The following is a 17,821-nucleotide window of genomic DNA, read 5'->3' as shown; positions in this document are numbered from 1 at the left end:
CTGTCTCATTTGTTTGACTTTTATCGGAATTTTAGAAAACCTTCTAAAAGGATAAATGGTTGTTACGGAAAACTTGCCTTTACAACCTGTATAACCTCAGCAGTTGTGACAAAACAACTCCTCTTCTGGTGTTTTTTTTTAAGATTTGGGTAGAGATAGTCTTATGAAGGGGCTAAGCATATGGAATATAGCAGATGATTAAGAAATTTTGAATGAACCCTAGTGAGCCAAATTGTGCATTATGACGGTGGCTGGCTCTTTGTGCTGATGCGATGACCACTGATGTGCCATAGACTATACTTTTTCTGCGCTTAGAAGGGACTGCACTGTAAACACAAGGGCAAAGGTATTACTCCGCCAGGCTTCAGCGATTGGATGATCGTAAAGCATCTGCTGCTTCCACCACGTGTGAGAGAAAGTTGGCGCGAAAGCAATGTTACAAGCTACGAGAAATTAAATAAAAAGGAAAACTATAACTATTCACAAGATAAGCTGAACTTCTGTACTTAAGAATTTAATTTGAAGATATATAAGTGTTTTACTTGCCTAAGCAGAGTCAGATAGAAAGTCGATTCCTTGCATAGATTTCTCCCCTTCACTGCTGGTGCCGCCGCTACTGCTATCAGCTGGATTGATAACAAGGCAGTCAACAACCATGTCGCACATGTAATCTGATTCCCAGAAACGTTCCTTTTCTTTCTCCAATATGCAATACAATAAGGTGTCTGCCTTTGCCGGTCAGGTTTCTTAGCCCTGTGGTTAATCCTGAGAGGAACGCCTGTTTTTTAGATTTTACGGCAGAATCTACCCACACCTTAGAAACAGTATGACCTTCATTCACCCACGTTTCATCAAGGAAATACAACTTTCGCCCCTCCCGCCTGTATTCGCGTATTTTCCTCAGGTAGTTCCGGCACCACAACAATATGTCTTCCCGGTCAACAATAATATTTTTTTCTGTTGCGTTGCACAAACTCGAAGCTGATTTCTTTCAGAAGTGTGTGAAAACTTGCTTTCTTAAGGTTCGGCAGATCCAGATCACTATTCACACTCACCAACACTTTATTTATTGTTGGCGCTTCGTTCCTCTCCAAGAAGTGATTATCCTTACGACGGATGGCACTTCTCGCAAACTCATCGCACTGAACTTATAACACAGGCTTTTGACGTTGACGCTTTTTCCCTGGTGTTGTTAAAATGCCTTTATTTAGAACCTTGCTGCGCACAGATTTTACACTCTTAACAGACACACCAGTAAACTCAGATATCAATTTCATCACGTCCTGGATAACCATAGTTGGATATTTCTCGCAAAACTTTGCGAACACATTCAATACAATTTGTTTCTCACCGCTTTTCAACGGTTTCCCACTGCAGTGTTTAACGTAGCCAACGCGAACATCCATCTCGCACAAATTGAAATTCCCTCCCGCCTGCTCAGCCTTTACGCATGCATGTTGAACCCAGAGTAAAAATTGTCACCTCTTGTGTATTTATGCCAACCTGGAGTTCATTTACATACTAAATATTGGTAATGATAATTCTAGAGTACAATAATTACAATTGTGTTGAAGGAATGTTCTATTCTTGCAAGTTAGAAAGTGGACTATATTTTGTTGCGCATGGCTGACTCAACGAGAAGTGTTGCCAATCCGCCTATTCTTTTGCTAAAATTAGCTGTTTTGAACTTTTTGGTCCCGCATTGGTGACAATAATGGCTTTCAGTAGTATCATACTTATATGACTTCATTCAAAAATAGACACGGAAGTGACCTATTTTTCGTTTGTTTATTTATTTTCTTTAACAGCAGTATTAACCCTTGTGGTATTGTTGCAGATGTTCCTATTCGAACGTTCCCTAAGTCGCTGTTTGTAAATATGATGATAGATTTTCAAAATTTTGAAAAATGGAAGAAATAAAGTGGCTGAAGTTCCATTTCGTTGGTAATTTTCGATTCGTCAAACCTCTTACGATTTTTGAGTAAATTGACGAAATTCTGCACATCTATTCTCTACGTCCATTGCAAGACAGGGTCTACTTCATTTTTTGATAGCATAAAAAAATAAAATCGCGGATCCACGATATTGGATTTTTTTTTCAAATTCTCTTGCAATTTTTTGTGCAATTTGCGTGAAATTTGGAAAACTCTAAAAATGATTTTTTTTAATTTGATTTGGTGTTTTAAGTCCACTTTATACACAGTAAGGCTAATCGGGACTGGACCTGCAGTTTAAAGTGGGATCCGAACCACTATGTGCCTCAACCGGGTATCGAACCCGGGAACCCTTGATTACAAGGCGATGACGCTACCACTGCGCCATCGGGGAGGCTGGAAAACTCTAAAAATGTATGCAAAGCTACTCTAGTTATGTGAATATGTTTATACTACATATATATATTTAATAAACCTACGGATATACAAAGATTACACTCGGAAAGAACTGGCCATTCAAAAAATGGCTTTTATTGTGAGGGAAGTGAGGAGGAAAATTTGTATTCTTTATTCTATGAATACTAGCAACCAATAGGGTATGACATGTCCACATTGAGATTATGGTGATTATCCATAAAAAGCATTTCTACAATATAATGTAGAACCCTACACACTGTGAGAATCAGAGGGCTGCATATCGGTCAGAATCGCTTACTAGGCCCGACTGGCTGGTTGGGCGGGCAAGTAAAACTATATACCTGAGTTTTGACCCATCAAGCATCGAAAGCCCACGGGTAACTGGAAGGCCTTGCAAGACGAAGCTCGCTTATCTTCAGCGAACGCTCATTCTGGTTTTGCACCGTCTCCAGATACATGAGTCACGCAGTCACCGTTGCCAACTTTTAGATTCTAAACTGTTCTATAAGCACTTAAAATGTTCATCACTTTTATCAATTTGAAATTTCAGACATTTATTCCTTGCTAGAAAACATTTATATCACTCACACCCAGTGACGGCGATTGGTTTCCAAAACTAAGGGGCCAAGGTGCAAAAGTTGGGGGCGGGCGGGCAAGGACAGTTTGATTTCCCTTGATACATGAGGTTAGCATGGTGCAAAAGTTTCAAAAAGTCGGGGGGGGGGTCAACTGCACTCTCTCGGCCCCTCCCCTAATTGCCGCCACTGCTGACACCTGTAAAGGAGTACGAACCAAGTTTCGTAAAAAGTGTATCGTAAATATTTTGGACTTTGTGTTAGTTGTGGTTGTTCTACATTATACTATGGCGCAGTGGTAGTGTCGTCGCCTTGTAATCAAGGGGTACCGGGTTCGATACCCGGTGGATGGAGGCACATGGTGGTTCGGATCCCACTTTAAACTATAGGTCCAGTCCCGATTAGCCTTATTGTGCATAAATTGACCAAATAAATGAATCAATCAATCAAACAAATTTTCTCTCTGGTGTAATTTTGCCAATTCAATATCCGAATTAGTTGCTCAAGATCCCCCCCCCGAACACTAAGGCACGATGGTCCATGAAATGGAACATGAAATCAGAATTTGCATTATAAAAGGGTTTTGAATATTGTCATCTCTTTCAACAAATCGTCGTTCGCTCATGTTGTTGTAACACCAGTAAGCCTTGTTTCCATGATATGAAAAACTCAATATGCTGACCAACGCAGAAATTTATTTTATTTTAAAACATAAACTAAACGTAACGTTTCAACCTTCTAGCAAGGTTTTCTTCAGACTCTGTACCCAGTACAAAAAAAGATGTTGCTAGTTATCTAGTTCTACAGACCGCATTGATAGTAATACGATGCAAACTATAATTATTGTTAGCTTGTATCTTCATACGGGTGTAAATAGCAGGCAATGCTATGTACACATTTCAACAAACGAACAACGTAAAAATGAAACCGAGAGGAGATTTACGATTTCAAGACCAGAAAAGTGACATAAAATGAACAAGACACAAAAACCTATTTGAAGACCTTCGAAACTAATTTGGAAAATATGTGGTAGTTGGTTTGACATAATAATGAAACTAATTTGAGAAGTTACAAAAATCTTAGGTACAGTGGCATAGCAACATATCGCGAGGCCCTGGGCGAGATTAGAATGCAAGGCTCCATCCGTTCTTTAAGTTTGAAATATCAATGTGAATCGATATACAGTCATCAAGGAAACATCAGCAAATTATTATATTTATATAATAGCCTATAATAATAATTAATTTCTGACGAAAATTATATTTAATTGTACGCGACAGAGAAATTTACACTTGGCAGAGCTACATTAACACGCTGCTGGAATTTTCATTAACCAAGGCAGTAGTAATAGTACGTTTTTTTTAAAGATGTTCTTTAGGCAGTAAGACATCTGAAATATCCTTAAATATGCTAAATTATATTTTAAAAAATCAGAAATACAAACTAAGAACCTTTAAATATAACCTATATATTATTTAATGATTCGGTCTTTGTTTCCTCATTTCAAAATTTGTAGGATGTAAATGTCACAAACCATGGCTTACGTAGAAAATATCGAAGGACGCACATAAAATGTCTGTGCTTGATAGAGCGGGGGGGAAGGGGCTGTGCTAAACCACAATCCTGTCTAGGGGCCCGAAGTATCTACCTACTCTTCGACGCAATCGGTTTCAACATGAACAAATCATAAAACGATAGTCATTTGCCCCATAAATGTGAAATGTTTGGTGTAATCAATTGATACAGCTAATTTGACTTTTTTAATTAGCAATTTTGACTTCGTTGCACATTAATTGTACCAGTTTACTTTGAATTTTAGGGCTTAGATGATAATAATAATTGTGAATCTCAATTTGTTGTTACGTCTTCTTAATGTTCTTGTAATATTAAATATTTGACGCAGTGGCGTAACAAAATAGCAAAGTACGCGTCCGCAAGAAACAAATTTGGGTCCCTCAAGTACAGTCACATTCTTCCAGGAAATGTATGTAATTACTTAGAATGGCTGGTTGTGGCTACACTTACATGAATTAATATACAAATCGATGCTCTACCTCTGAATTTTCACATATTATAACATATTAGTTAGCCAAATATCAGCTGCCATATTTATTTACAGTTTAACGTGATTAGTTTTTTTAGTTATTTTGTATATTATTCTATTTAAAAAATGTGCTATTTTTGCTTATAAAAATTATTGAATTTTAAATCAAGGGAAATTTAAGTGTGTTTTTTTTTCAGATGACATATTACATTTATTTTCGTATGAGCTTCACCCCATCAGGACATATATTTTGTTTCCTTTATTTCCTATCTTAGAGCATAATAAACACCATTAAATGAATACGAGATAAATATACTTTCACAAAAAGTGATTCTGATATCTACAAATTTCTTGTGTACATTATTCTGTAATGTTATTTAAAGTGATTTCAATAAGTGATTTTTTTAAAAATAGAATTCCCCAATTTAAATTTTGATTTAAATCAAACCACCTTGCTTATCAGAAAGCTGGCTTCTGGGCAGCGAATGACACTTTTACATTAGATCTTGCCCTTTCTCGTTCAAGAGTGAGATTACCGAGTCCGCTAAATTTGGGCTGAATCATGCCATTCGACACTACCTTCCAGAAGTTTTTCCTAAGTTTCAATTTTGAGAAAGATAGTTCTTTTTTCGTGGTTGTTACTTGATGAGTAGGAAAAGAAACAGAAGGCAGTACAGGATACAGAGAACACTGAAAGCTAGTGTAGAGCTATCAAGGAGAAGAAACTTTGCCAAAGCACTTGATTTCAGATTTAAGCACATTCCTGAAACGTATAACTTTATCAGGATATTCTGAAGATAAATCATCTTCGTGCTCATTACAGAGGGCAATAGCTGCATGTGAAGTTGTAGGAACGAAGGAAGAACTGCTAATATTATCCATACCCTTCCTCAGTTTAAAACACCGGAAGCATTTAAATGCCCCATACTTTGCTCCGTGGCAGTTTGAGGTGCTTTACCATTAACATATTAAAATCGTGTAGGCTATGCAAGGTCACGAGACAGAAGAAAAGCCAAGACAATGCGGTTTCTATTCAAGAAAATAATAATTGTATAAAATTGTCCAAGCAATTTTTGCGTTAATGTTTCACATGAGAAATGAGAATTGTTTTGACTTTTTGGGACCCCTTAGGCTTAGAGCTCCCGCCCGCCTCTGATTTGACGTGTTCATTCAAATTATAACGTTAAACTAGAATATAAAGCCAGATAAAAAAATGTTTTAATTTTATTGCCTACAAAAATTTGCATTTTCTATCTTTCTCATTTCCATTTATTACCTTTTTCGTATCAACCTCATAGGACGCAAGGCCCCTATATGCGCGAAGCCCAGGGTGGTCGCCCACTTTGCTCACCTCTTGCTACGCCAATGGTTATACAACCTCAAGGCACCTGCGGCTGGCAGAAATTCAAATATATCCATGCATAGTGAAATATAATGGTCGTTGGCAACACTGACAGTAGTGCTCGCCGTCTACCTGCAAGAACTACATCAAGTCTCACGGGTCTTCTTAAAACCCGGGTAATATAAAAACCTGGCAGGCATCGATGCCTGTGCACAACTGTGACGTGAAGCTCGCTTGCGCGATTTCGAACGCCTGCGCTTGACGTGCGTGTTGCATATTATTGTAGGCGCGCCTCCTCGGAGACGGATTTTTTCCGGGTCTTGTGCAGGTCTCTAGTGAGAATTCGTTTTTCGCTATATTCTGCAGTTATTGGTTGGCAACACTGTATTCATACACGTGCATTTGTTTACAGTACAGTTCCTTCTAAGCGCGGATCCAGTATATAAGTTTAAGTCTACATGCATTGTCTATGTGTAATCTACATGAATATTGCATTAGCTTATAGTAGTTCACATAGTCTACTGTAGAGAATAGATTTACTGTAAACAACACGGAAGAATGAAATTCCTTGTGCTGTTTAAATGAGAAAGTATTTTTTCGGCTTCAAACAAGTCTATTATCTGTGCATATAACCAACTTATGACCTTCTAATGTAAACAAACTTATATAATTTTCAGTAAGGATAGAAAAAGGGACTACCGGGAAAAAACAAATGACAAGTCAGGTAAACACTGATATTACTGTTTACACTGACAAAAGGACGGGAAGGCTAAAAAAATAGATTTTTTCACCACATTACTACATAGAAAAATGCATTTGTCTTTAGCCCTTAGATGACCGAGCATGTTTTCCCGGTAAACGCACGAACGACCAAGGCATTTTCAGAAGAAATTTTAAATTTCCGCATGCTTTTATATAATATTTTATATCTCTGGTACTAAGAGCACTGGGGTTACAAATTATACCTTGTTTTGTTCAGTACAGATGTGGCTATAAGCCTATGACATAAAAACAAAATTTTCCGTTATCGGGTAGAAGAGGGAGAAGAAGAAGAAAAATTGTTTTTTTTTTACGAAATATTAAAATCTGCTGGTCCCCACGTTGCGACGCAGGGATGTAAATGTGCATTATTTTAGTGAGATCGTTCCTTGGTAAAAGTGTCATTACAAATCCCCAAACTGAATGAATAACTATAATAAATTAAAAAATAAATGGAATGAGATTTCCGGAGGGCTGCCCCCCAAATATAACCCAAATGAAATTAAATCTTACTGGTTGTTTATCACACACCTCAAGACTCATGCAGAACAAAAATAAGAAGCACAGTATGTCCCAAAAGCTACATGCAAAAGCATCTTGTCCCCTATAGGTGACAGGCCGTCGTTTAAGGGCTAATGCAGATCTTTCTAAGCTTGTGTGAAATGATGGAGCTAGAAGTAAGAAAAAAGTTTGTCCTTTTTGCGTACATCGCATTTTCTTTTTCTTTTCAGTGTGTGTCAAGTTTATTCTGCACTTCAGAAATAGTGAATTGGTTGATTTGTGACTTACCAACATGGTAAAATTACTGGTGCTGTGTTGTGAGGGTAAACTGTCAGTAATCTTGCTGTTGATAGCACTGCAAATTAAGTGAGCGAGTTCATTTACCAGGTGAATCACAAACTTTTATCTATAAAATTATTAATACTGTATTTGGATGATTACTATGTGCAATAAAATTGTATTTGAACCTAAATAATATTTTTTGTTGTTGAGAATCCTTGACCCTAGAATATTGATATATGTAATTATTATTGTATCCACGATTGTCACATTGTCAGTTCACATCTGCTCTATCTCCTTCTAGGAGTTCTACCACTGATAAGTTTAGGTTGTGATACTACAGAGTACAGGTATATATACTTATGTAGTTTTACCCCAAATGGCATAGATGTTTTTATTTAAGTCATTGCCCTTTTTTAACGTATAGGACTTATTGAAAATTTTCTCTTCAGTGAAACTATTTATTACATTTATTACAACATAATTACTGTTACAAGTGTTGCAAGCTGCTCTCGGAAAGGAACCAAAAGAAATATTTTTCACAATGTTAAGTTGTTTTTTTCTTTGTTTAGATACTTCTTATTTCTAGTTTATGCTAGATCATTTTTATATGCTTTGGAAGGTAGAATTCTATGAGATGATTATTTGCGTCAACTTTGTTTTCTGACCAGTGTAATACAGTGTGTGTGTGTGCATAGACACACATATTACATGTAATACATACATTACCAGATTTCTTGATTTCAACTCAGATTTTGGTAACATTTCTGAGTAGAGTTTCTAAAAAGATTTCTTTTTCTGATAAAAAGCCTGCTTTGGTGGGAAAAAATTGAAATTTTTGCCATTTGCACCTCATCTATTTTTCTAGCAGTTCAGTTGTGTGACAGCATGTAACAGCCAAGAACTTACAAATTTGTTTTGCCCTAGAGATGTGTGTGTATCTAGACCTACCCAATGGCATAGTGTATTTTAATCTATCTATCTATCTGCAGTGTTTGATCCCTGGTGCAGATGTAGTGGTTCAATCTATCTGCAGTGTTTGATTCCTGGTGCACATGTACTGGTTGAGACTCCATTTCAGATTTGTTTGTCCAGTCTTGATTAGGCTATCTCAGCATAAAGTGGGTTCTAAAAAAAACTTTTCTAATAAAATTCCAGATTTTTGAAGGAGGTTAGATCTCCTTTTTTGCCATTTGTAGGTAATCTATTTCAGTCTCTGCCTTTCTCAGTTTTACCAGTGTGCAACAGAATCTGTTGTTAGCACCAAGTGACGATTCCACATAGGTAAAGCAGCGACAGTGAAAAATCAGGAAAAGCCAGGTGAGTACAGTATCTCAGTGGTAGAGCAATGGCATAATGGAGTCCTGGTCGAGCCTATGTTTTTCGCTGAAAATTTTGAGTCTGTTAATACATTTAAGCAGCATACAGAATTATGAAAATGACAGAGAAAAACCAACCCTGAAAAAAAAAAGGTCAACATTTTTTGAAAATGCTGCTTGTATGATTTATGTGTCAAAAGTTGTATTCTAAATTCAGAAAAGAGTATCACTTTACATTAGAGAGACAAATGAAAGCTGTGTAAAAAGAAAATTGCTTCAAGCTAATGTACTTTCATTGATTGCAAGCAGTTTGGAGAAAAAGCTGAAAAAAGTGTTTTTCCTTAAAAATGCAATTTTTTTCTGATAACTTTGCAATCTAGTTCTGAATATTCACTGATTTTGGCAAGTTGTTGGGAAGTATTTCAGAATACTGAAGTAAGAATGACTAATTAACACAGTTAGAATTTCACCAATTATTAATTTACTGGAGAAATTATGACATGACAAGTAGCTTATGCAAGCATGCACACTTCCCAGTGGGCAGGCATTTTTTTCTTTCAAGTTGTCTCGCATAGATTCCTCCTGGATTTTCATGTGAAGCTTGGACATTTTTTTAAGCTTGGGACTAGATAGCATATGAAGAGCTGTTGGAAGCATTGATAGACATTTTAATGTTAAATAGTCCTCAACTGAATAATGAAAGCATTTAGGGGCATGAAGCCCCTTTTCACTTTACAGCATGTGACATAGTAGCAGCAGTAATCCACATCAAAGATGACAGTAAACAAAGTGCTGCTCACAAAGAAATGCATATTGAAGCATAGGGACACACAGTACTTAGACGTACAGTATGTAACACTCTTATTCGTACACACTGATTTTCAAAGAAAATGCTTTAATATCTGAAAGGAAATACACTCTTTTGAAATTGTTTCTTTACAATTCAATAACTAATATCATTAGGAACATAAAATTTTACCCAAATTCTGTATAACCAATGACAATAATAAATTAAATGAAACTGAAAGAGAAACATGCCATTTTTTGTACAACGTTTCTATTCGTACACTTAATAATATAAAAGAAAAAAGTATATTCAGAGCAAATTGATGTGACAGTTTTAATACTTTGATGCATTTCCTTTGGCTTGAATTACTGCTTGACACCAGTTCTTCATAGAATTAACCAGTTTCCGAGATGTTTCATATTTTATTCCACTCGGCTTGCACAACAGTTTTCAGTTTGGACTTGATGGCTGCTTTATGGACTCGTCTCTTTAAAATTGCCCATAAATGCTCAATGGGATTTAAATCTGAACTTTGAGCTTATGTTTGTAGTAATTTGGACACATTCCATATTAGCCAATTCATGTTGACTCATGCCTTATGCTTACTGTCATTGCCTTGTTGAAACCTGTAGATAGGCGGCATGTCCATTTTTTGGGCACTCTGCTTTACATTGTTCTTGAATATGTCCAAATAGACATATGCATACATAATACCATCAATAAAGTGGATGGTACAGTCATGTTAGAAAAATCTGTCGCATGGATTTTTTCTAAGTCCAATGTCTAACGAAATTATGTTGGTAGCTCTGAAACAAGGAAGTGTTGTGAAATATACGATCCTCCAATCAGAGTGAAGTTCAATCCGGAGGAGCAGGAGGCGTGACTCACGGTCTTGTCCACAGGAAGTTCAACCAATGCAGCATTTTCAAATATGAGATGACGTCCCCATTGGTTAAATATTGTTTCAATAACGCGAATCAGCAGAAAGATTGCGCAAAAGTTTACTTTGTTGATTTAATTGCCATTAATCATTTCAAAATAGTATTAAATTGTCCCAATTATAGTTCACGAACTTAATATATGTATTCATGTATGTGTTTGACAATCATATATCACTCATTAGAACAATTTTCACATTGTTTTCACTACGTGAGATGACATTTCATTTACATTTACGATAAAATAGTGGTTTGGGTGTAATAACAGTTTTCATAAATTAATTTAGAGATGCATTTTTATTTGTTGAGTTAATGATTAGGTTAATTCGTTATTTCTCATGAAAAGAGGGAACCACAACTGAAAGAAAATACACAAATCGCATTATTGAGGTCAAGAGTTCGTTTTAACATCACTTTTTGTCTAGTTCTGGTTGGCATACTACTGAGGCATCTTTGTACTGGACACTGAAACCTTTGTTAATGAAGGTAGTTGTCCCCTTAAATCTATCGAATCCATCCAAAGCCAGCAACACAGATATACGAAACTGAATCTCACAACCATAGATAGAAAATAATAGTCTCTTTCCTTATGGTCACACATAAAAATTACATAATACTCATCTGATTTGTTTGAATCAATTATCTTTGTATGTGTAATACACATGTAGTAGCTTTTTGAATGCTTGAAATCAAGACTGTTTCTGGTTGAAGAATGCCCATACGATCAATTTGAAAAAAAATTCTCTCAATTTGAGCTGAGGATGCTGGAATCTTTACAAATTTCAGTGCAAAAGAGGCCAAGTTATTGTGGTGTATCTTTGCCATGTTCCAAAACACAATTGGATCCTCTTTGATCTCAAAGGAAGTTTTGAATATCTCCCCCTTTTTTTGTCGAATTTCATGGAGTCCATTTATGCCTTCAGTATCAATGCTTTCCAGCAAAAATGTCTGAACTCTTTGCAAGGTTTCATATGGTAAGCTCTTTGCCTCATCGGCATATAGAGGATGAAGGCAGTATGCTGCTAGTGAATAAATTGTGAGTGCCATGTCCTTCCTGTGCTCCAGTCTGTCTTCACAGTGAAGATAATTTTGTGGTACCGGGAGTGTACACCACAAATGTGGTGAACCTTGAATGGATTACTCTGTTCTCTGTGAAACATTTATTAGCTCACATGGGATTCAAAAGTATAATGTCGTCTCTAAGTTCCTCAATAAAATCATCATCAACAACCAGTTGCTTTGCTTCTGCATTGACCCTTTTACATCTTTTACTGTTCACAATTAACACCTTCATAAAATGGATGTTATTCACCAAACATACATAGGAGAAGGAGTCGCAATACGAACACCATCTTGTGTCACATGGAAGCTTGATTCTACATCCCCCATTCTGGACTAGAGAATATTCCAGATCAGGCTACTTGAACTCTTTCAGTATCAGCTGGACCCTATTGGTTATGCTCTCACCTATGATATCCTTGGCCAATAAATTTCCTATGTGGCTATTGCAATTACTATGCCAAATAGGAACTATTCTTCCCGTCTTAGGCATAGTTGAAGCATTGTCTGAGACAACAGCATAAACTGTTGTATTATACAGAACTTTTGCTTCTGCTATGAACTGTGTGATAATTGTGGCTAGCTAGTCTCCTATTTCTGCTTCTTCTGTAAGATTCCAGATATTGAGGAATGACTGACACACCCTTTAGAATTTTGCAACATTATCACAACTGTTTATCTGTTGCTGGATGTATTTCTCCATTTATAAGTAGAACAGATTCTTCATCCACTAGACTTTTGCTCATGTTAACACATTTTTCATTTACCTTATCAAGCAAAGTTGTTGACAAAGCTTTCCGTTTAGGTATATGTGATATATTTCCAGGCCGTAAAATGTTTACCATGTCCCTAAGAATGGTCCGAATCTATAGTGCTAGATGGTACAGTCACGGACACTTCTGGGTTGTAATAACCCTATTGAAGAAGCACTGAAGCAAACCCCTCGATGTCTGACCACCAAGCACCTTGTAAGTAGACAACCCAACCAACATTGCAATTCTGCGGCTTGTATACCAGTCATGGGTATACATCTCTGTAAACTCAGCAGTGATGCCAAAGAGAAATATGAGATGAAGATTGTCGTAAATAATGTCTCGTGTCCTCGACATGGAATAATACTCAGTCCACGTTATGTTCTTTATTTAATGTTGTTTGGGAATGAACCTGATGGACTGGGTTTATATTTTCACTCCTTGCATTACACTAAGTTCTATATTTTACAATTATATTTATGCTTTGAACAAAAATAATACCTAGAACAACATCCAACACACATTCACACAACTCTTGTCAACACATGCACGTGAAAACAAGCAGACAACACTAAGTTTTAACTTCCAAGTGAATGTCCAAATAACAGTAAACGGAGAAGCATGATGTGCGAAACATGGGATATTTCAGAGAAAGAGTGCGTCTATTTTTGACATACGTGGTTTCTATCAATAGACAATGAAACAATTATCAGTGAAATTAAGATGCATTTGCTTCTTCAGGTGTTGAGGAAGGAGACAGACTGACTGGAGAAAGGAAAATGTAGTGTCAGAGATATGATCCAAAGAGTATGGCAAGAATTTGATTACCGTGTAGATATATGTTGTGTTACACATGGTTCCCATATCGAGGCATTGTGCACTCATACATTAAAAAAACCATTTGAGATATTCTTTCATATGACATATACACGAAAGCTATATCACTTGTAGTTTTTGTATAATGAATTAATAAAAGTGTTACCGGACTTTTGGGACACGGTGTATAATGTAATTGTTCACTGCTAGAAAAAAAAAAGTTTGTCCATGGTGGGGATCAAAGCCAGACCAAGCTGACGAAAGTCCTGCACACTAACCAACACACTATCAATAACATTACATTTTCTTTTCTCCAGTCAACCTGTTTCCTTCCTCAACACCTGAAGAAGCAAATGCATCTTAATTTCACTGATAATTGTTTCATTGTCTATTGATAGAAACCACGTATGTCAAAAATAGACACACTCTTTCTCTGAAATATCCCATGTTTCGCACATCATGCTTCTCCGTTTACTGTTACTTGGACATTCACATGGAAAATTAAAACTTAGCTTTGCTTGTTTTCATGTGCCTGTGTGTGACAAGAGTGTTGTGAATGTGTGTTGGATGTTGTTCTAGGTATTATTTTTGTTCAAAGCATTAATATAATTGTAAAATATAGAGCTTAGTGTAATGCAAGGAGTGAAAATATAAACCCAGTTCATCAGGTTCATTCCCAAACAACATTAAAAAAAGAAACATAATGTGACCGAGTGTTATTCCATGTCGAGAACACGAGACATTATTTACAACAATCTTCATCTCGTATTTCTCTTTGGCATCACTGCTCAATTTAGAGAGATGTATACAAGCCGCAGAATTGCAATGTTGGTTGGGTTGTCTACTTACAAGGTGCTTGGTGGTCAGACATCGAGGGCTTGCTTCAGTGCTTTTTTAATAGGGTCGTTACAACCCAGAAGTGTCTGTGACTGTACATTACGTATGAAAAAATGCAGCTACCTTTGAGTATATTTCCTCTATTTCATCACTGTTGACTTTTTTCTATATACCTGTGTAGAGAATCCTGATTTCTTCTTCATTATGGTGTTCGCGTAGGAGTATCTTGTTCACTTACAGGAGTGACGGAACTTGATAATGGTTTGGTAAAATGCATGAAAATACCCGTTTCAAGCATCAGAATGAGGCTGAAGAGATGACACATCTGCAGTTACTTCATTTTGTTCTCCAATCCTGCCTGAATTATCATCCTAGAAAAGACAATTGAAATATTACAGATATATTCCAGAAAAGAGCAATTAATAAAAGTTTGATATTATTTTTGGGTTTAGATTTAGATTTATTTCATCCATGAATCACATTTGTATTTTCATGCTGTGATATTGGTCATGTCAGTCAATCATTACAATATACTAATACAATGAAATTATATAATGTAATATGCAATGAAATGATAGCCTATTACAGGTTTATGCTCGAAGATGTGTACTCATATTAGTTATAATGTCTACATGGGCATTGGCAAGGGGGAGGGGGCTTGAACCGGTCGGTCAAACCCCCTCGGAAATTTCCATTACATTTTTTTTTACAATTTATGGCAATTTATAAACAAAGCACTAAATTTCACTTCATTTTGCCTCATTATTTAAAAATGGTTTTGAGATATCGAATTTGGTATGAAACTTTCATAATTTTCAACACTGAAACTATACCAATTTGTAACTGTCGCCTTTACATGCATTATCAGAAGATCTGAGGGAAAACCAGGGAGCATTCAGGGGTTGAATTCCTTGTCAGTCTGCAATGCAAGGTCTAAAGGACAGAAATAGACTGACTTTGGCCAACGACCTGCTGGGAAGCAGACACCTGTCATAGGGAGGAAAGTTCATATTTATTCTTAAACTATTTCAAGTGTTGTTGTGTTAGTGCAAATTTGTGTGTCCGATTTCTGCTCGTTTTTTACAAGTTATTGATAGTGCGCGTTACACCATGGACAAGCATAAAAAAAAAAATGAAGTTACCTTTGATAAAAGAAATCTATGTCTTCAGAGACAGCAGTTGCAAAAACTGTAGTTTGTTCCGGAAAGCGGGCATTCGAAGATGAACAGGAGGTGACTCAGCTGAGTGGTGATTATGAAAAGCTTCCCAAACTTGATCCCATTTGTCAAGGAAAATCAGTGGTAGTTAGCTGTCCAAAAAAGACATTGGCAATTATGTACACTTAAGTTCTGATCAAGTTTTGTCTGACACTGAAAGATAAGAACTATTAACATCGCCATGAAACCCGGTCCAGGTTAAGATTTTAAGCAAGACAGCGAAGCAGCGAAAACACCTTTTCTACATAAGTGGTTAATAGAATTTCCTTGGCTGGCATATTCAAAGAAACTGCAAGGAGGGCTTTGCAAGCATTGCGTATTATTCTGACCCTCTACAAGAAGAGGAGTTCAAGGTCAATTTTCACCATTCAAAAGGGCACCGGACTGTGATAAAGACACTTTTTGGGTACCATCCTCCATTTTGAGACATTTTATGGGGTATCTTTCATTAAAAGACATAAAAACTTATATATCATTTTAAAGCTTTTAAATTAGGCTATAACTTTTATTCGAAACAATTTCTTGTCATTTAATGTGTTCAAAACTTTGGAAAGTACTAGAAAAAAATCACTATTTCAAAATTATTTTTCAAATTACAGCAAAACCACTGACATTATCGAAAAATTAAACAGAATAATTTTTCTAGACTATCTAACTAGGATTAAGATGAAAAAAGATTACCTGCCTACGATGATTGGTTATGGAGATATAGGCGAATAACGGAGAGTCTGCTAAATTATATTTGGGGGGGGGGGGGGCTGGGAGGGAAGCATACTAAAGTGTAAATCACCAACCCTGAGACCTTCTGTAAAGAAACCATCTGACCGATTCGATGTAACACTCCGTGTCAGCTGATTCATGACCGCCGACTACCACAATCATCTGCTGTTACACTCATAGTTCGCCGCACCTATTCATTTTATATAAGAGCCAAAATGGATGTCTAACAGAAATGTTGTTGAATTAAAAAATTTCAAATCTTATTTGCCACTGTTTTATAACTTCTCTCGTGTGTATATTTACTAACAAAAACATAGTACACTAAATTTTCCTTTGTTATCAGTGACAAAGCAAAGACAATCGTAAGCATATTTAAACTATACTTTATTTCAGCATTTCACTTACACCAAAACATTTCTCAATATTGTTGACGTGCAGAGTACTGTATTCTGGTGGCAAAATGAAAAGATCTCCACGTTTTCAATCAAACTCAAATCAAAGGCAAGCCAAGAAAAATGAAACGTTGATTCTAATTCCTCTTCACTTTAAATTTCATAAGTCACGACAATACCCAAACTGTTGAGACAGGGCGAAATTGTTTTGTTTTTTTTAAATTCATCACTGCTGTCTTTGTATTCACTTTCCCAGTCGCTGACTCGGATAACAAATCTTTCAAAATTCAAGTTCTCAGTTAAATTGTCCACATCCCACAGTTTTCTCTCTCCTTTTTCAATAACGTGTCGAATGGCATCTGCCCAGTTGATAGCTGAAATTTGGGCAATGCCACTCTCAGTCAGTCTCTTCAATTCTTCAAGCTTGAATGTTTTGTTGTTCCTGGCAACGTACCCTTTGCCTTGAGCCCATATCAGTTCAATGGGATTGAGGTTACAGTGGTAAGGGTGCAAGCGCAACACAGTGTGCCCTGCTCTCCTTACCATTTCATCAATCATGTAACTGTAGCTTGGCTTCAAGTGGGAAACTTGATCCAAAAGTTCCAACTTTAATGAATCAGCTGAAAGTAAGACATAGCCATTCTAAAATATCATCTTTCCTCCAAGCAGTGGTCGGTAATTTTTCACATTTCACACTATGATGGGGAGCATTGTCAAGCACAATAACACTGTCCGCATTAAGTTTAGGAAGGACAAACGAAAACCACTCTTTAAAAACATCACTGTTCATGTCTTCATGGTAATTGCCAGTCGTCTTGGACACAAAAAAAGTTCCGCACCTTCAACAGTCATTTTCACTTCCAATGTGAGTGATAATGAGTATTTTGCCTTTTCCTGATGGTTGTTTAAGTCCAGTTGATAGTCCTTAGAATAAAGCTTGCTTCTTTGAGGTTATAGTGCTATCACGTCACCCCTTGCTGACAGTAGTTCCCAAATTGATCGGAGGTTTTTCGCCACCAAACCAATATCATCCCTATCAACGAGTGCTGCTTGTCGGTTTCTCTTTCCAAAAACAAACCCAACATCCTGCAAGAGGCGGTTTAACGTAGACACATTGAAACTTGGAAGATCTT

At 36.6% G+C, this 17,821-nt stretch overlaps 1 protein-coding gene across 1 annotated transcript in view; it reads left to right on the top strand.

The window, feature by feature from the left end:
- LOC146004173 (uncharacterized) overlaps positions 1-9,994 on the top strand; it is a 79,167-nt gene extending 69,173 nt beyond the window's left edge. Inside the window, exon 5 of the mRNA XM_083142840.1 lies at positions 9,909-9,994. Coding sequence (XP_082998966.1) covers positions 9,909-9,994 — 86 coding nt within the window. The remainder of the gene's footprint in view (positions 1-9,908) is intronic.
- The last annotated feature ends 7,827 nt before the right edge of the window (positions 9,995-17,821 follow it).

The sequence above is a fragment of the Lepisma saccharinum genome, chromosome 21 (genome assembly GCF_977018435.1).
Source record: "Lepisma saccharinum chromosome 21, izLepSacc3.1, whole genome shotgun sequence".
NCBI classification, from domain to species: Eukaryota; Metazoa; Arthropoda; class Insecta; order Zygentoma; family Lepismatidae; genus Lepisma; species Lepisma saccharinum.
The sequence above is the reverse complement of the archived record's forward strand: the minus strand, read 5'-3'. Positions and strand labels throughout refer to the sequence as shown.